General features: G+C 45.0%; 1 protein-coding gene across 3 annotated transcripts in view; it reads left to right on the plus strand.

Moving 5' to 3' along the window:
- Positions 1-19,631, plus strand: part of TMEM94 (transmembrane protein 94) — a 61,568-nt gene extending 41,937 nt beyond the window's left edge. For 2 of the 3 annotated variants that reach the window (XM_066587518.1, XM_066587520.1), the window contains exons 19-32: positions 846-1,021; positions 1,092-1,230; positions 1,660-1,775; positions 3,763-3,862; positions 3,939-4,047; positions 7,279-7,468; positions 8,470-8,547; positions 9,126-9,211; positions 14,623-14,704; positions 16,384-16,532; positions 16,628-16,722; positions 16,805-16,898; positions 16,976-17,146; positions 18,612-19,631. In XM_066587518.1, the coding sequence (XP_066443615.1) occupies positions 846-1,021; positions 1,092-1,230; positions 1,660-1,775; positions 3,763-3,862; positions 3,939-4,047; positions 7,279-7,468; positions 8,470-8,547; positions 9,126-9,211; positions 14,623-14,704; positions 16,384-16,532; positions 16,628-16,722; positions 16,805-16,898; positions 16,976-17,146; positions 18,612-18,684 (1,658 nt within the window). In that variant the 3' untranslated portion in view covers positions 18,685-19,631. The remainder of the gene's footprint in view (positions 1-845; positions 1,022-1,091; positions 1,231-1,659; positions 1,776-3,762; positions 3,863-3,938; positions 4,048-7,278; positions 7,469-8,469; positions 8,548-9,125; positions 9,212-14,622; positions 14,705-16,383; positions 16,533-16,627; positions 16,723-16,804; positions 16,899-16,975; positions 17,147-18,611) is intronic. The other variant, XM_066587519.1, reaches the window with a different exon arrangement.
- The last annotated feature ends 303 nt before the right edge of the window (positions 19,632-19,934 follow it).

Here is a 19,934-nt window from a genome sequence, read left to right on the forward strand (position 1 = left end):
GCTGTTATAGTCATGCTGAAGAACAAGGAACAATGAGTTCTGCGTTCGACAAGTTAGTTGGAGCACCAGCGTTGCATTTGGTTGCAATTGGCTTGGCTGTGCACCGCCTGTTTGTCAGAATGACTCTTGACATCCACCTCTGGCCCCTTTTGTCAATGAGTTGTTTATGTCCATAGGGTCCCCTTTCACTGGATGTTTTTCCTCTATCACACCATTCTCGGGATACTCTCAATACCATTGCATGAGAAAACCCCACAACGTTGGCAGGTTTTGAAGTCCTGGTACAGATGAGCAAGCCTCGTTGAAAGCTGCTCAGATTGCTGTTTTTTCCCATAATAATGTAGATTCACACCAAAACGGATCCACGCAAAAACTTGATTTTATGCTACACGTCTGTCTGATTTTTATATTGAGGGAGCTCCAATTGTGAAAGGGTCAGCTCTAGAGATGAGCGAGCATACTCGCTAAGAGCAATTGCTCGATTGAGCATTGCCCTTAGCGAGTACCCGCCCGCTCGGGAGCAAAGATTCGGCTGCCGGTGGGGAGTTGCGGGGAGATCTCTCTCTCTCCCTCTCCCCCGCTCACCCCTGCTGACTGCCGCAACTCACCTGTCACCCGCGCCAGCAGCCGAACCTTTTCTTCCGAGCGGGGAGATACTCGCTAAGGACAATGCTCGATCGAGCAATTGTCCTTAGCGGGTATGCTCGCTCATCTCTAGTCAGCTCCAATAAAGTGCCCTATTAATGTATGTGCTTTTTAACTCCAATATAGTTTTGCCTTTCTTCTATTTATTTCCTATGCTCGTTTTCCATTCTAATAATACATTTTCTTTGGCTTCCACCCAGAAGGAATTGGGGAGGTAACAGAGGATTTTACTCAAGCAATGAGTGGTCAGATCTTCATGGGGATGGTCTCCTCGCAGTATCAGGCTCGTCTGGACATTGTCCGTCTGATTGATGGCTTAGTGAATGCCTGCATCCGCTTTGTGTACTTCTCTATGGAGGATGAGCTGAGAAGCAAGGTGAGAGTGGTTGCATTCATTGTTCTTACTAATCCTGTATAGGTTTAACCAGTACGATCTTTCTACTCAGGTGTTTGCTGAGAAAATGGGTCTGGAGACTGGATGGAACTGCCACATTTCTCTTACTCCAAATGGTGATGGGCCGGGGTCTGAGGTTCCCCCATCGAGCCCCAGTCATGCTGGTTCTTTACGAGATGATCTCCATCAGGGTGAGAAACTCATCAAGTAATTTATATATTTTGGATTCTTTGCAACCTATTCTTTGCACAGCTCTCCCTGAAATCAATGGAAGCTGCACTTGTAATTGCGGTCTGGAGTCCCATTGATCTCAATGAGAGCTGTGCCTGCAATTATGAGTGCTGGCCACTACACAGCAGTCGGGGTAATGCTTCCACTCCAACCCCAGTGTATCAGGGCGTGTGCTGTCTGGATAACCCCTTTAGTGGGGCAGATTTATGACAACTGCTGAAAAGAAAAATGGTCTCTCTGGTTTATACAACTAATCATAGAGCAGCTTTCATTTTGTATTTTGCTCTTGCTGCCCATAATTAATTTTCACTTGTGTTATTGGCGATCACGTTATTTTTATATGTGCGTATTCTAATTGTATTTATTTTTAACCTGTCTTCACATGTTAGCATCTCGGGAGGATGCAGAAGGCCTACTTCTCATGGATGATGAGGGGCATTCTGATATGATCAGTTTCCAGCCTACAGACAGTGATGTCCCCAGCTTTTTTGAAGATTCCAATCGGGTAAGAAGAAAATAATTAAAAATGTTTATTGAATAGGATGTTAATGCTGAAACACACTGTGTATGGTTTGAAAAAGACATACTGAATGTAGGTCACAAGTATATGCCTATACAGTCTGCCACTGACTCCCATTAAAAGAAAAAAAAAAGTTTTATAAAATTTAAATGCATTTTCTCGGCCGTATCATTGGGGGACGCACCTTTGACCATGGTTATAGCTGCTGCCTCTAGGGGGCGTACACTAAGCAGATAAGTGTTAGCCCCTCTGCTTTCCCTCCTGCAGGCACTGAGGTAACCAGTTTTTTCTTTTTTCTTCCTCCTGAGGTGCACATATCTTGCTGCTAGCCTCCGTGTCACACGTGGCACATGGCCTTCCAGTATTTGATATCCTTTTTTTTATGTGCAATGGTGAAGCAACCTTATTCACTTCTATAAACTAGGAATGGCACTGTTGCTCAGTTCTGTCTCTGACGCGCTTGAGCAAAGATGTCGGCGCAGGTAGCTCTATTACTTCCTATTTTAATAGCGGGAATAAAAATATATTACCGGTGGACTATATATGTCATGTGTTATGGTTGCAGTATTAAGCACAGAGCAGTAACTCACTTGAAATCCATGGGAGGAATAACAGCGTTGTCTCATCTATGGTTTATGGCTAGACATTATCTAACATAATCACATCATGCTCTTGCTGACTCATGGTAACTGATAGGTAGTATATTGCTTGTAATCTAGCTAGGGCTTATTATTGAGGTAGGGCTTATTTTTTAAGCCTCCCCGAAAATCACAAAAAATCACGGTACGGTTTATTTTCAGGGAAATACAGTATTACAATATTAAAAACTATATCAATTTGATATTAGTGACCCACATAGTAAAGATAATGTGTGTCATTTTTACCGCATCATGAACATGCTGCGGTTGTTTTTTTTTTCCCATTTAGCCCCACTTAGAATTTTTTAAACATCTCCTGATACATTTTATGATACGTTTAGGCCTCATGTCCACTTGCACGCATGAATTCCATCTGCTGAATCCCACAGCGGAATCCAGCCATGCCCACCGATATGAACAGGAAAAGACATTTTCTTACCTGTCCAGATCCAGTGCGGGTCTCCTCCCTGCCGGACTTATCTTTTTCCTTCAGCATGGTGGATGTGTCCGGACGCTCCGGCGACATGCTAGATGCATGCGCAGCGCAGTTTTTTTTTTTTTTTTATTTCCTGTAGATCGTCCACAGTGACAGCTGTGGCTGTGCCGCGGAACGGACAGCTTCCGTTGAATTCAATGGAAGCCGTCCCGCTGGAGCCGCAGAAAAATGGAGCATGTTGCGATTTCTTTCCGCACATGCGATCCGCATGCTGGGGGGGAAAAAAACACATCTGGATGCTTTAAATTGCCTTTTGGATGCTAATTAGAGATGAGCGAGTATACTCACTAAGGCACATTACTCGAGCGAGTAGTGCCTTAGCCGAGTATCTCCCCGCTCGTCTCTAAAGATTCGGGGAGCGGCGGGAGAGAGCGGGGAGGAACGGAGGGGAGATCTTTCTCTCCCTCTCTCCCCCGCTCCCCGCTGCAACTCACCTGTCACCCGCGCCGGCCCCCGAATCTTTAGAAACGAGCGGGGAGATACTCGGCTAAGGCACTACTCGCTCGAGTAATATGCCTTAGCGAGTATACTCGCTCATCTCTAATGCTAATGCATCCCTTTGGGCGGCTAGATGTGCGGATCCCCGTGCAGATTTTATAATTAAAATCCGCCCGTGGACATTGGGCCTAAATGGTACCACTGATAAAAATGAGCCTTCATGTAGGTATATTGCCTGAAAAGTAAAAAGGCTATGACTTGATGAAAATACCAGAACTTCAGAGCGTGCCCTGGATGCAGGCGCCCTTTTGGTCGTGAAAGGGTTAATAGAACATTATACTGCTGTCAGAAAACATGTGCTTTTTGCAAATGACCATCATACCTTATTTTCCTGCTGTAGGCAAAGCTCCCTCGTGGTATCCATCAAGTTAGACCTCATCTACAGAACATTGATAACGTCCCTCTGCTGGTCCCTCTCTTTACCGACTGCACCCCTGAAAGTGAGTGAAAGTATGATGTAGGTAAATGACAGAACAGGAGCGCTGGTGCGGGTTCTCATACCTCTTTGTCCCCTAGCTATGTGTGAAATGATCCAGATCATGCAGGAGTATGGGGAGGTAACCTGCTGTATAGGAAGCTCCGCAAGCATCAGGAACAGCGGATTGTTCTCACAAAGTGATATCAGGTCAGCAGCAGGTTTGACTTTTTTTCTTCTTCGTTTTTTTTTTGTCCTTCTGGTTGTGATAAAGTTTACAAGGGATACATTCCAACTGTGTCGGCATACGACATTCAGGCATACGATAGCTGCTATGCTTTTTCTTTATGTTCACTCACCTGTTTCTTCAATAACTCTGAACGGTCTGATGCCCTTGTACTTGATTCATGTCCTTTTGTTTGATCGTTCCTCTAAATGTCAACTGTGTTTACCCTTTCACATAGACAATTGTGTTTTGTTTCTGCGCTCTGCTTTTGGTTTTAGGGCTCTGTATTATGTCTTTGTATCACATGTCACTACATCTTCTCTTGCATATAAACAGAAAAGTGCTTGACCAAATGCGGTTCCCCTAGTTGCTGGGGATCCATTTCTGTTCACCGTCATTAATATACATACAGTAATGTGTAAAGGTTTTAGTCGGGCGTGGAAAAAATGCTGCAAAGAAAGAAGGCTTTCAAAATTAGAAGCGGTAATAGTTTATTCACTTTGCAGTTTGTTAACCCTTTCCAATCCACTGTTTGACGTCTTCCTACATCCTAATTGAAGGTTGTACAGCTCCAATGTCAGACAGGGTATTCTTACCCTCTATTGCCAGCCACTCCACTGTCTGAGCCCCTCTGGCGCACACACTGGCTTTAGCCAGCAGATGGCACTGTTGTATAACAGCGAAAAGAGAAAGCCTTTTAGGAAACCTTGAATCCAAAATTGGATTGAAAAGGGTTAATTGACAAAAAATCAAGAGAAATCCAATCAATATTTGGTGTGACCGCTCTTTGCATTCAAAACCGCATCAGTTCTTCTAGGTACACTTGCACACAGTTTTTGAAGGAAGTCTGCAGGGAGGTTGTTCCAAACATCTTACTAACCACAGATCTTCTGTGAGGGCCATAGCATCACTTTCAGGACTCTTTATTCTTCTTTATGCTGAATTATTCTTAATGCTATTGGCTGTATGTTTGGGATTGTTCTGCTACAGAATAAATTTGGTGCCAATCAAAAACGCCTCCTGATGGCGCTGCATGATGAATAAGGATCTATATTTTCCCTTCACCCATGACTGCACCAGAAGAGAGAGGATCCACTTCCAGTGCTGTCATGGGTTCTGGAAAACCTAATTACCGGTGAGTTTTCTTATCATTTTCTCACTATTGAAGGCACTTGACCAAATCCTCAACTTTGTTTGCTGAAATGCAGCCCTAAACGTGCAAGGAAGCTCCAGCATGCTTCGCTGTTGCCTGCAGACACTCATTATTGTACCGCTTTCCACCATGCTTTGCTGTGGCCTGCAGACACTCATTATCGTACCGCTCTCCAGCGCTTCGGAGAACAAACTGCCTTCTGTTACAGCCATATATCTCAAATTCTGACTCCTCAGCCCAGCTTACCTGCTGCCATCTTTCTGCATCCCAGTTCCTATGTTTTCATGCATAGTTGAATCACTTGACCTTGTTTCTAAGTAGAAGGTATGGCTTTTTGGCCGCAGTTCTTCCATGAAGACCACTTCTGGTCAGACTTCTCCGAATGGTAGATGGGTGTACCTGGGTCCTACTAGTTTCTGCCAGCTCTGAGCTGATTGCACTGCTCGACATTTTCCAGTTTTTGAAGGGAAGTAAGCATAATGTGCCTTTCATCTACTACACTAAGTTTCCTTGGCCAGCCACTCTCTACGGTCCTCAACATGGTCCATTTCTTTGTGCTTTTTCAAAAGCGCTTGTTCAGGACATCTTGAAATTCCAATCTACTTTGAAATCTTTGCCTGTGAGAGACTTTGCTGATGCAGAATATCTACCCTGTGTGTCATTGCTGTGCCCATCTTGCCATTTTGCATGTGATATGAAACTGTCTTCCACAACTTCACCTTTGTAGCAGAGTTTAGCTGTTCCTCGCCCAGTTTTAAGCCTTCTACACAGCTGTTTCTTACTGGCTGTATTTCAACCTACATATGAAAATGATTATCATTATCACCTGTTTGATATAATTGGTTAATTATAAACTTGACTATAATCCTACAAACTTTAGAAGAATTGATGCTGATTTGAAGGCAATGGGCGGTCACATCAAATATTGATTTGGTTTAGATTTTTCTTTTGTTTAGTCACTTTGCATTTTGTTAACTGACAACAATAAACTATTAGCACTTCTATTTTGACAGCATTCTTACTTTGCATCATTTTTTCCACACCTGCTTTAGGCCCCCTGTCCACGGGCGTTATTTTGCCGGCAGTAAATCGCCGGCGAATCACGCCGTCTGAAGTTCTCTATAGCGTTGCTATGGAAAACACCGGCCCTGTGTCCACGAGCAGAGAATCATTGCGATTCTCTGTTCGCGGCCGACAATTTGCAGGATGCTACGAATTGCCATGATTCTCCGCGGTCAACCTATCTATCAGACAGGCTGACGGCAGAGATCCGTCTGCCTGCTCCCGCGCAGCGGCTCCTGCGGCAGCGATCTGCCGTGGGATACCGCAACGCCCTTGGACGGGGCCTAAAACTTTTGCACAGTACTGTATATTATCAGTTTTAGGGCTTATTCAGACAACCGTATATTGGCTCGGTTTTCACGCCCGGAACAATATACGGCGTCCCTCTCTGCAGGGGGAGGAGGCTGGAAGAGACGGGAGCAGTGCACTGAGCTCCCGCCCCTCTTCGCCTCCTCTCTGCCCCTCGGCACTATTTGCAATGGAAGGATCGGGATGGGGCTCTGTCCCGCCCCACCTCCTTTCATTGCAAATAGTGCAGAGGGGCGGAGAGGGGCTGGAGAGGAGGCAGAGAGGGAGCTCAGCACTGTGCCCGGCTCTTCCAGCCTCCTCCCCCTGCAGAGAGGGACGCCGTATATCGGCCAGCGTGAATACTCGGTCGATATACGGTTGTCTGAATAAGCCCTTAGTGCGGTTTAGCGGTTTCATCTGTTGTATGATGATGTGCTAATTAATTTGTCGAATGAGATGCGGTTCCCTCTTTGTAATACTGCTTACACACTACTTTAACATTGTATTTTTGTGCACAAACTTCCCTGCCTGACCATGTGTCTACTGTCCCTATGATGTGACTTTGGGTCAGTAGACCTGTGGTCGGGTTGGGACTCTCAGCTATAATATGGCAGCATATGCTCACATTTATTGATCACCTAATTTCTTTTCCATTTTTTTATATTTCTATTCATGCTGACTTGTCATTTTTGTTTCATTTCTTTTCCTTCAGTATTTCTCTGGATCCGTTGTTCCCTTCTCGCTGTTCCTGGGAAATGTTTGGTTATGTGAGCAGCTCTCTCCGGCCAAATACATCAGAGGAATTCTCTCCTTTGCACCTCTCTGCTGCCCTGAACAGCCTGCCTTGTTCTATATCCTTCAGGCAGGAGGACAGTGTCAGTATTATCCGTCTCATTGAACAGGTTGGTGGCCGCACCTGAACAGGTGGAGCGTTTTCATGTTTGCATTGCTACCATAGTGGCTTTTGAACTGAACATCAGCTGTGCCCTTAGATAAAACATTAAGCAGACACACATTGGCGCACAGTAATGAAGAATTCTTTATTTTTCCTTTTGAACCTTTTTTTTATCTCAAAAGGAATTCCTTAGCATTTGTGGTTGTTTCATTCTAAGGGCATGTATGTATTCCCATTTTTGGAGCAGTGGTATGCTGTGCATTGTTGCTTTTACATGGATTACATATATATTATTCCCTGACTACACAGGTTTTACATTGTAACATTCGTAGTAGATATATTATAGTTATGTTTTATATGACTGAATTTCTACTCCTTTGATATTAAAAACTTTTTTTCATTATCAACACTTATTGGCTATTCACCGGATAGGCGATAAATCTCTTATCTCTGCGAATCCCCAATTGATCACAATAATGGGGGTCCCAAACAACCATTCGTCTTCACTGCATGACCGCGGTGCAGTGAGGAGAAGTTTGAATGGAGCGGTAATCATGTATCTACTCTGATGCTCCATTCAAAGTCTATGGGACTGACTGAGATGGCAAAGTAAAGTTCAACAGCTCTCATAGACTTTGAATTGAGCGGCAGCACACCTTCTCGACCCCTCCCTATTCTAGTGGTGGGGGCCCCAGCAATCAGATATTTATCCTATGGATAGCTGAAAAAAATTTGGTTGTAGAACAACCTTTTAAGATTAAACTTTATACTAGCTACTGCTGTAGAATTTGTTCTGGCATCCCTTTTACTATGGTTGCACACAGATTATAAATTTGTCTTAATGTGACTGAGAGTTACTTAGGGGAACACAGGGCCTGGGAAAAAAATTCTCAAACTTTATTGAATCCCCAAAGTCCCATTTTTGTTATTTTTGGTGTCTGCGTTTGAATCTATCCAATAATTCCACTTTTATAGAGCCTAAATCACTCTTATTTGTGCTTACTACAGGCTCGTCATGCAACTTACGGAATTCGGAAATGCTTCCTTTTTCTCTTACAGTGTCAGCTTACACTTGTGATTGTGCAGGTAAGCTTCTTGTGATGTAAAGCAGATTGATTTTTACCCTTGCCTGTAAAGACAGTGGTTACATATTGATGGTGAAGATCAGTGCATACAGTACCTGCTTATTAACAGTAGAGTAAAAGCTCATGAGCATTATGATTAGGCTTTATGCAAATAAGGAAGATGGAACAATACCTCTGCAGCGCCACCTATTGGATGGCAGCATTCCTTCAAATCAATGTACAGCTCTTTAACAAGTTTGTAAAACAATGATTAGGAATAGGAAACCAAGCCAGAAATCCATACACAGACAGCTGTTTCGGGGTGTTTGCCCCTCATCAGTGTCCAGTAGGTTTTTGGCTGCTATTCAGTACTGGAGTTAAATATACAGTATTATAAGCCAAGAGATCCGATTAGAAAGCCAGCTTTTATCTCCCAGCATGGTATCCAGTCCCATCTTTGGCACTGAATATCCGGTTCATGTTGTAATACAGCTATGTGCATTAATCTTGTGTGTTAAAATGGTGATGGGTAACAAATGTCATAAATAATTGTGGAATAAATTGATTGGTGTTTTACATGATTTTTTTGCCTCTTCTTAGTTCCTGGCATGTCTAATCCAACTACCTCCTTGCCTCAGTACTACAGATATTCTGTGGCTGTCCTGCTTCTGTTTTCCATTACTCAGGTGAGAATATAAAACAAGTTTGTTCTGGTTATAGAATCCAAATCAAACTTGATAGGGGGTGTGGCCAGAAACGCTCGAGGCCAGATGTGTCCTCAACTTGCTCTTGCTTACTTATTGCATTTTTGGTGGTTCTGCTTTTCCTGACCATGGGTAACGTCAAAAGACTGCTTCATAGACAAGCTAAGAGGGCAGATCCAATGCACTGTCCATATCTGTGGGCAGACGTGTTGGAAATCCGTTATCAGTTTGATTCCTTGGATGCATTCTTCCTTGCTCCATCTTTACGGTTTTCACTAGATAGGTCAGCTCCCTGTAGAGAGTTGGAATCCGCTTGATTCCCTCACCTTTGCAACTTCAATTGTTTCCCCAGGTAGCTGTCAACTGTTGGAGGTCTAATCAATGGCCCACTGCTATTCTCCATGGCCCAACAATGTGTGGGGGTCATGGTCCTAATCACCCAAGATAGCTGTCAGAAGAGGTGCCTCCCTATTTCAAACTTTTGCCCCAGTGCCCTTTTAACCCGGTTTTCTGGGCCACATATGGGTGATCTAAGAAGTCCCCCCTTAGCTCGTCTGTAGCGCCAACTATAGCTTTCACCCACTGAAGGACCTCTGCCCTACTGTTACTTTTCTACCTTGTGATTACAATCCCTAAAGTTAGCAGTTGGCTTTCCAAGACCAGAGATGACTTGGCCTTTCCTGCCTTGTAGACATGGGTTCATCTTTTATCATGAAGTTGTCTGAACCTGCTTTAAGGACTTCAACTTTTGGCTCAATGTGCCTCAGCTCGGCTTGTTTACTTTTGCCTCCTGGCTGCCATGGTTTTTCCTGTAACCCATTGACTGGGGGTACTGAGGTCTTGATGCCTACTGTTAAAATAATGTTCATGGGGGGGCGTGGCCAAGCAGCTGAACTGACCGGTCGCATGTGAGGAGCGCTCCTCCACTTACCGGCAAAAACCTTTATCCTGAGGACATCCTGAGGGTCCCCTGACCCAGAATAGCACCGACGGAGGGAGGGAGGAGAGGATAGAGCCCCTGACGGCGCTCCCGGACGGCCACAGCTGAGGTACCGTCAGCGGGGAGAGCGGAGACCCATAGCCGCCGCGGCCATACTGCGGAGGACACCGGTTGGCGGCGGGGACTCCGAGCCCGACTTTGCTCCGAGGGAGGGGAGAGAGGAGGTAGACAAACCCCCGGAGCGACGTCTGAGGCGCCGGCATAGCGGGCACCGCCGGCGGGAGAAAAGTCCGCGAAACCGCGGCTGCGGCGGCCATCTTGAGTGAGGCAGCGGCGGAGGTGCAGGGCCCTGAACATCGGAGTGCACTGCTCCCGGGCGCGGCGCGGAGTTGTGCGGAGAGGAAGAAGAGGAGGTCGAGCTCCGGACGGAGCAACTGAGAGGTGGGCATAAGAAAAGCTGCTGGCGGGAAAAGACCGCGAAATTGCGGCTGCGGCGGCCATCTTGTGTGTGGCACCAAAACAGAAAGGTCCTAAAACAGGGCCGAAAGCCACCCCCGGGCCCAATATAGAACCGCTGCAGTGGGAAGGGAGAGGACAGAGCCACCAGAGATACATAGAAGGCACAGGCAGCGCAGTGAACAACGCCCCCAGACCCGCAGTGAAGTGACCATCAAGCGCACAAGCGCTGCTAGCAAGCAAAGCGGTGAGAAGACACATTTAAGGGGACATAGAGAGAGACCTCCCCCTCCCCCCCTCCACCTACAAGAGGACTAAACACCATACAGTCCAGAGAACCAGGGGAAGGGGCAAAACAGAGGCAACAGCAGACCCCCATAGAAAATTCAACTTCTATAGCGGAAAACCAAACAACCGCGACATGGGTCCCACTAGACAAAGCTCATCCGTAGACAAACTTAAAGTCTTCGCAAGAGGAGAAACCCGGAAGGAGCCCAGCCCTGAACCCGCTGCGCCCGCTGCGGCGGGAGTTGCAGCAACAAAGCATAACAGCCCAGATCCAACTGAGGGAACGGTGCAAACACTGCAACAACTGTCTGAACAGCTTCTGACCGCAATACAAACATCTACAGCCACGCTCACCAGCAAAATTGATGAAGTTAAAATGGATGTGAGTCTGCTGAGACAAGATCTCCAAAATCTAAGAGAACGTGTTGCCAGCACAGAGAACAGAATATCTACCCTAGATGATACTGTCGCCCCAATGACAGATGCAATACGAGATCTTACGCAGAAAGCTGAATACTGGAGACAAAAAGCGGACGATCTGGAAAATCGGTCGCGAAGAAATAATTTGCGTATAGTGGGGCTACCAGAGCGGGCCGAGGGGCAAAGACCTGAAGAATTTATAGAACGCTGGCTTCGAGAACTCTTTCCCAATGCTGGACTATCGCAAGTCTTTGTTATTGAACGTGCGCATCGAGTGCCCATGAAGCCACCAATACCAGGAGCCCCACCCAGACCCCTACTAGCAAAGCTGCTTAACTCCCGTGATAGGGATATAATCCTACAAGCTGCCAGAAAGGGAGGGCCCCTGCGACATGACAACGCCACTGTGTCCATTTTTCCGGACTTCTCGGCTGATCTCCAAAAGCAGCGAGCAACATTCTTCGGAGTCAAAAAGCAACTAAGAGATCTGCAGCTCCCGTACTCGATGGTGTATCCGGCCCGACTGCGAGTGATCGACGGGGACCGTACCCGCTTCTTCACCACACCAATTGAAGCAGGAAATTGGCTGAACACCAGACGACGACCAGAAGGGCCGTAATGTATACATAACCATTTATTTTTCCCTCTCTAGGTGCAGAGACCAATACACAAAGATGAACATTTCCCTTATAGTTCCTAACTGCACACTAGAGACTATCCTCTAAACATGCCACAAGAACACTCTAGCCAAATGGCACAGAACTGAGACTTTCTCTATTTGTGGCAGATAAGTAATCTACGACTCCCAGGAGAAGATGACGAGCCTTCCTTTCCTACGGCCCCGGCGGGACTCACCCGTTTTCCCCCCCCTCCCCTCCTCCACCGATCCCCCTCGTCGCTGCCTTGCAGGGTGATTTAGAACCCCCTCCCCATATGTTTTTTATCCTCAAGGGGACCCACCCAGAAAATGACAGCCAAACCAATGCCGGTCCACACAACTGATTTAACAACACAACAATACCACAAGTATAGTCTTGTAATAAGCTATACTATGTAGGTACCCCCTAAATACAGGTTGCCACGAATACGTATGTGACAGAGAAGATAATCTTAAAATCTGTTTAATTACAAGTTGATTGAGAGTTACAGTTGATAGTAGTTTATCAAAATGTTTTTAAGTTGTATGCATCAAGTGCTCTATGATGATATTGAGAATGTGCTGAAGTACTGTTACATGATATATGATAAAAATGTAATTGAAACTATATTACCAGGGGAAAATGTAACAAAGGAATATGTCAATAGAATGTACTAAAACACTTGTTAGGAATGTAATGAGCTAATGATGTAACCAAAAGTTTTTTTTATTCAGTTGATGTACAAAATACAATGTTTTCAATAAAACGAGTTAAAAAAAAAAAAAAAATGTTCATGGCACCTTGCCGCAGTTTTGTTTTAATGGGTTCTTTACAGTATATGAGGGCCGGGGGATTATATCGTCTCCTGTAGTAAAGGCTCAATTTATGTCTCCAACTTTGGATACTATGCAAGAATAATGCCTGCACTTTGTTCTAACTTCCCTATGCCAAAGTGCTCATAACTTGTAACACTCTACTACGCTGTCTTGGGCCTTTAGGCAAAAAATAACCAACCCAATCTCTTATACTGTAAATATAAATTATATTGCGTTCTGCCCCACTAGAATGTAAAGTTGCCTTTTTGCAATAAAAATAGAAGACTGATTAAACTTTCCAACTCTATGATAACATATTGCTAATTATTCCTAAAGTGATTGGACACTTGAGCAGGAATCAAAATTAGCATTTATTTACAAATGTTAATTTTTAGTCCGGCCTCCTTTTGGCCATAACATGCTTTCTTCTAATGTCTGATACACTTCAGCTAGTTTTTCCCTCCATTCATTATGCAAACGTCTGGCGAGTTCTCTCAAAGAAGATGCATCGGCCTATGTACAATGGTACAAGGAGCGTCCTCATAGGACAGGTGAACAATGGAAGAATGTTCTATTTGAAGATGTACGCACTACTCCATTTTTAAATCAGATGGATGTTCCTGGGTGTGGAGATGCCTGGGCAACGTCTTTTGTCTGTGGCAATAGTTATGTATGGCGGAGGTTCCGTTTATAGTCTTGGAATTTGTAATGTGGCATGGTCTCAGTCTATTGACTGTAGTGGCAAGAACCATTAACACTGAGGTCTATAGACTATAATGTGCTGCCGACAATGTGGCAATACTCTGGAAATGGTCGGCCATACTTCCAACAAGACAACACGCCTTGTCATAAATACAATGTTATTTTACATTGGTTTGAAGATTGGACTGACCCGCACAGAGTTCTGACCTGAACCCTACTGAACATCTTTGAGATGAACTGGAACGTCGGGTCCGGAAATATGAATGGTGACTATCTTCTTTGAAAGAACTCACCAGATGTTTGCAGGATGAATGGATGGAAATAGCAGCTGAAAAGTATTAGACGTTAGTAGAAAGGATTCCATGTCATTAGGGTTAAAGGAGGCTCCACTAAATGTTAACATATGGAAATAAAGTGAAGAGGGTCGGTTACTGTGTTTTTATAAATTGCGGGTTTTTTTGCCCTAAGAAAATGGCAATTATGAATTATAACCATTGTCTAATCCTGCCCTGTTTTCTTGAGGCTCATGCTGTAAGGTTTAAAGTGTACCTGAGTTTTCAATAAGTTTTCTAAAATACACCAGGTTCTCCTTAGTTTCCTTATTTGCTGCTGTTTACACCCTGTTTCATGTCTGTAAGTTCTGATTTTCAGGTGGTTTTCCCAATTTTCTTGTTGCCCTGCTGTTTGCAATCCACTTACAGAAAGGGGGCATGTAGAGAGCCTAGCACTCTGCCAGTAGTTCACTGTCCTGCACTTCCTTGCCCTTACTTCCCATACTGCATTGCACAGTCTGTGGTCCAATCAACAGGGAGGCAGTATTCAAATGTCCAAGTCCTCTGCTTTCCCAGTATGATTCAAGCATTCAGAGGCATTCTGGCCAAATGATTATAAACCCAGCATATTCTGCGCACAGATGCTGTAACAACAGGAGAGGAAGCTACTCTGGAGATCGTTACTACAGTGCCTGCATATATGTCAGCTTGCAACCTGTAAGTGCTAGTGAAGATAGCCCCTCCTCTGTTGCTATGGAAACCTTTTTGTATTCTTGTTACCAACTAAGCTCTATACCCAAGGGCAGAGTACTTAGTAATAAGCTTGTTGTGTCCCCATTTTATACTCTCTCATCTTTTGTAGTGTCTCGCTGCTCGGGAAGCCATCAGACAATTCCATAATGACTCTAGCAACTGGTAAAAACCTCCAGTCCATCCCTAGAAAGGTAAATCCAAAATGCGAAAACTGAGAAATTTCATTTATTTCAAGTCTTGTTTGTGGAAAAGTTGTTACTGTTAGCCAAGAAATTGATAGTTGCCCACTTAGGACAATCTTTGTTAGAAGGGTTGCGAGTGATGAACTGTTCCCAGGGTGTCCCACTGCTCAGATCCCCATCTATATTGGCTGTAACTGTGGAGAACCAGGTAGGAAGTCTGCATTTTCCTGCAGCACTGCCACAGAAGAAACCAAGCTTTACACAATGGCCAATTGATTCAGAGACCCCCTGTGTAAAGCATGGACATACTGGGTCCCCCAGGGTACGAGACGTTCCTTGCAGCCGCACTCTGCTCTAGCTAAGGGTGCTTTTACACAGGTCAACCTGTTGAGGGCAGATGCCTAAACGGTCATCCCAGCGATAATTGTTCTTGTGCGTTTACACAGGAACGATCAATCGCTAGTGAATGAAGGAGGCGGAGCGGAGCGGCCATTGTGTCGGCCCATCCACCTTTATTTACAGCAAGCAGGCAGTCATTCATAAGTGAACAATTGCCCGTTAATACAGGCTGATCTGTCGTTCAGTTTTTTGCATGCAGAAACTGACCGATAAACGAAACGCGAACAACTTCTTATTCATTGTTCAGTCAGTGCATTCATTCATATGGAATGAGCGTTCACATTCTCTGAATCGCCAGAATCCGAACGATTATATCCGCCTTATACGAAAGGCCCTTTTATACATGGGTCCTACAACACCCTCTTTACTCAGAATTCCCTAATAGGTTGTTGTAAATTTAGGTTTTCTAAACCAGAAAAACATTTTAACCCCTTAGGGACTGGGCTTGGTTTAACACTTCCTCCACAGACTTTTTATTTTTCGGTCAACATAGGAATATGGTTACTTGTCCATTACACAGCGAGCTGAAGTTTTTATTGGTGCCTTTCTCGGACACACATACAATTTTTATGAATTGTTTGTTTTCCTATGATTGCTCAGATCAAACACTGCAGTACTTCTATACTGCATTGTATTATCTCTTGGTTCACAATACCCCGTTAACTGTTTATATGCTGTGGTCAATATCAATCATGGCTTGTAAGGAGGTAATGGCTGGGATCATAGTTCTCTCCAGTCCCAGCCATTGCAGTGGGACCCCAGCTATCCGTTACAGTCAGCCCCCCACTGTGGATGGCACTGGCTCAGCTCATAAGACCATGCCATCTATATGCAGTGCATGTACTTGATTTTGTAGGTACTGCTTGCCTCCCATGATGTACATGTACAGCACGAGGCAGGAAGAAGTTATGAGGTGGTTTCTAGAGAGACACATTGTAGAGATTCCTTATTACCGGCCTATATTGAGGCCAACCATACACATAACATAACGATTGGCAGGCCAACTGATCGATCATCTGCAGGCTCGTTCTTAAGAACAATCTCACCAAAAGATCGCACCATGTTCTATGTTGGCGCATATTATGCGCATATACATGCCAAGATAGTGCGTGGCGACTGGCGGCACGCAGCAAGTATGCAATGTCATTGCGTACTGTGCAACTGTCTCATACGGGCGACATGCAGAGAATTACGCTCGAGTGAAGCCGCCCTTAATCGCTCCTGTTGTGTCCAGTAGATCGCATTATCTGTCAGCCTGGTCTGTTGATCCCTTCTTCCTCTGCACACAGACCCAGCACTATTTCCTGCTATGTTTCCTGTTGAAGTTCCTGCCCTCCGTTGTCTGCTGCCTCGCCTGCTCCTGGTTCTCACTACAGACGTTCTGTGAGATTTCCTCCCATAGCAACATCACAAACTGTTCTGGGATTGCCGTGTACAGGTATGGGAAAAGAATGTCCATAACGAGATCTGAATTGTTCTTTGTTAGCGGCTACATTGTGGCTGATGTCATATATCACACTCGCTTCATTGTAGCGACACTCCTGGAGCTCCGAACTGGTTTGGCTCCCTTTCTGCGGCGCTTCTCTTAGCTCAGAAGTTATGTGCTTGTCTCATTGTTCTGCACACAGGTGAGTAAGCTCTGTTCTGCGCTTTAGATCTGGAGAGCACCGTGACATTTGAAGTATTGAATTCACCTCATTCTCTTTCCAGTTTTTATCTCCGTCAGTCATGTCCATCGATCAATGCCACTGTGGAAGAGAAACCCCTTTAGTAATGTGTGGTGGAGTTTGACTCTTCCTGTGTTGTAAGTATACAGTTGTCTGTAGAAGAATACATGCATTCATATAGTATATGCTTCTCAGTACTTATTACATCTCCTAGGGTACTGGCACAAGGACTTCAGACAGCCCTAGACCTGCAACTCTGGACAAACCATGATGCACCTCTCACTTTTCACATTTGGGACATCCCCATGTTGGCCTGGTTGCTGGGGCCACTTTCTCTCTTACTTGTCCTCATCATCAATGAGATTGTCAAATTGCACGAGATCAGGTAGGAAAAGTGTGAGCGTTTATTTCTGTTGTAAAGCATTCCCTTTTTAAAGGGAACTTGTCATCACCTTTTGAGCCCCATAAATTCTGTTATGAGGATCAAAGGTGTTGGAACAGGACATCAGCGGAGCTATGTTTCCTATTTACTGGGTGCCCCATTCCTGCGCTGTGTTCTTGTGAAGTTGGTGCACACACACAGCGTGGTTCTTTTCATATGGATCTATGTGTGCTTTCCAATAGAGATGAATGGGAGAGCATATGCACAAAGTCCTCTGAAAAGAGTCAACCTGTATCTGCACACCAACTTTGTGGGAACATAGAGCAGGAAAAGGGCACCCAATGAGTAAGAAATAGCTCCCCGGACTCCCATTCCATCACCTTTAGGCCTCATAACATACTTTATGGGGCTCACGTTAATGATAAGTTCCCTTTAAAGAGAGGACTGTCACCCCCCCACCTGTCCCAAAATAGAAAAAAAAAACGCATTAACAATTGGAAACCCCTCCAGTCATGGGTACATGTAATGCGATGGCACCAAACCATAATTTATTTTGCTTTAAACCACATTCCAATTTCATGCCACATCTGTTCATAAAGTTTGGGTTTAAATTGGGACAGTTTCAGTATATCCCAAAGAACACTGAACCCTGGCATCCCATTTATTCACCTTTGCTTTTCTTCCCCTTCCCATGCTTCTGCAGAAGGCCGGGCTCACACGACCGTATGCTGACTACGTATTACCCGCACAGTTTTTGCACGCGTAACACGCAGTAACAATCTTCCATACACTTTAATTGCGCTACTCACACGAATAGTGTTAAATAGGCACACAAAACAAAATCGCTCGTACATGACAAGATGGTGTATAAGGATTGGCGGCATGCAGCAAGTACGCATGTCATTGTGTACTTGCTGCATGCTTCCGCACGCTACGCTGGTAAGCACGTTCATGTGAGCCTGACCTAATGCACATGTGCAGGTTAATATCCTGGGGAGCACTGGCATGATTAGAGGGGATGCGGTTGCACCCAGACCCAGGAGCCTTAGGGGGCCCATTAGGCCCCTCTTCTCCATATAGGGTGCCCAGTACTATGAATAAAGCATTATAGATTGCGGCCCAGTTATGGGTTTTACATTGGGGCTGAGGAGCTTCAAGTTACGCCTCTGCGTTAAGGGGTTTTAGAAGTTTGCACCCGGGCCCATGAGCCTTTAGTTACGCCCCTGCTGGGGACTGTGAGAATACAGCTGGCTTACTGCCTCAACATTGTTAGTGTCAGCCCCCTAGCTACCAATGTTTCAGTGTCAGCCCCCTGTAGCTTGCTGCACAAATCTGTCTCCTGAATCTGGGGAAACAAATGGAAGCTATAATACCAGTTTGAATAGTGCCTCATTCTGCATTAACTAGACCATAATGGCTTCCTTGAAGTAAATGTGAATCTTCATCCTTGGTTTTTCTTCTCTTTCAGGGTTCGTGTCCGATATCAAAAGCGACAGAAGCTTCAGTTTGAAACCAAACTTGGCATGAACTCTCCATTTTGATTGCACTGCTCATCGCTGTGTCTATTTGGGGAAATGGTGGGGGGGTTGGAAATGTTCCCACAGCATCAACTAAGGGGGAGGTGGACAGAGCTGATATAACTTAATCTCAATGTTCCCGTTTGGGGAGATTGTGGTTTCTATCTCCTCAGAGCCAGCTGTGACCGCTGGTGCCTCCCCTACCTCCTGTGCCTCCACAGTCTCCCTGCCTGTTTACATACAATTAGCAGTTGGAGAAGTTACCCCATTACTTTATTTCTCAGACTCCTCCCCACTGCACTGACAAATTGTGGGAGGGTTTTATTTCTGGAGGAAAGCCCCGTCCTGACACATCACGCATGGTTAACCCTGCCGGCGCAAAGCTCTTCTCTTCTTTTGCTCTTCTTGAGGCCTCTGTGCCATATGCATGGCTTAATAGCATGCGGATCTCTGATGTTCTTCAGGCTGGGTTCACACGGGACGGAATTTCAGTGCTCCAATTCTGCCCGTGGCTCCTAATCCCGGGACTAGCCAACCATGTGGACGAGATTTTGCTAAAATCTCGTCCACACGGGTCGGCCAATCCATTGCGGCAAAGCCGGGCGGAAACAAACATGCAGTGCGGAATTCAATTCTGCAGCATGTCAATTCTTTCTTTTTTTTTTCCCCGCTGCAGCCTCACTCCTCTCTATGGGGAGAGAAAGCTGCAGCGGAATGCCGGCGGCTGAACCGCTCCAAAACCCACAGGCTTTCCTGTGGAGATCTTACGGTTTTTCGGTGTGGCCAAGCCGCGAGATTTCCGTCCCGTGTGAACCCAGCCTTCTACTGCTGGACTGCGTCTCACTTTGCACTTAGGCGCAGAATGAATGGAGAGCTGTTTTTATTTAATTTTAAATGATGTATATTTTCTATCACGAGAATGAGAGATTGTGATTTATTACTAAAACATGTAAATAAAATAAGGAATTAGATATCTGGTGCCTGTAACCATTACTGCTTCTCTTAAAGGGATATTCTGCTTTCACACAGTAAGCATATTCATTTGGAGATCAGAAGTTATGTAGTTGTCTAGTTTACTTTGTAGCAATATCTCATGGGTTTTCAAGATAATCAAGTCACCTTGGGGAGAGATTGTGGCATTGTGAAACTAATTTTCCCACAAACGCCATCACCATTTTTGTAAAGTATGCAGTCTCTGTTCTAGCTTTTTAACCCCTTAAGGACATGGTCTATTTTGGGCTTAAGGATGCAACGATTTTTGGCGGAATTTCATC

This window comes from Eleutherodactylus coqui, chromosome 13 (assembly GCF_035609145.1).
Source record: "Eleutherodactylus coqui strain aEleCoq1 chromosome 13, aEleCoq1.hap1, whole genome shotgun sequence".
Lineage (NCBI taxonomy): Eukaryota > Metazoa > Chordata > Amphibia > Anura > Eleutherodactylidae > Eleutherodactylus > Eleutherodactylus coqui.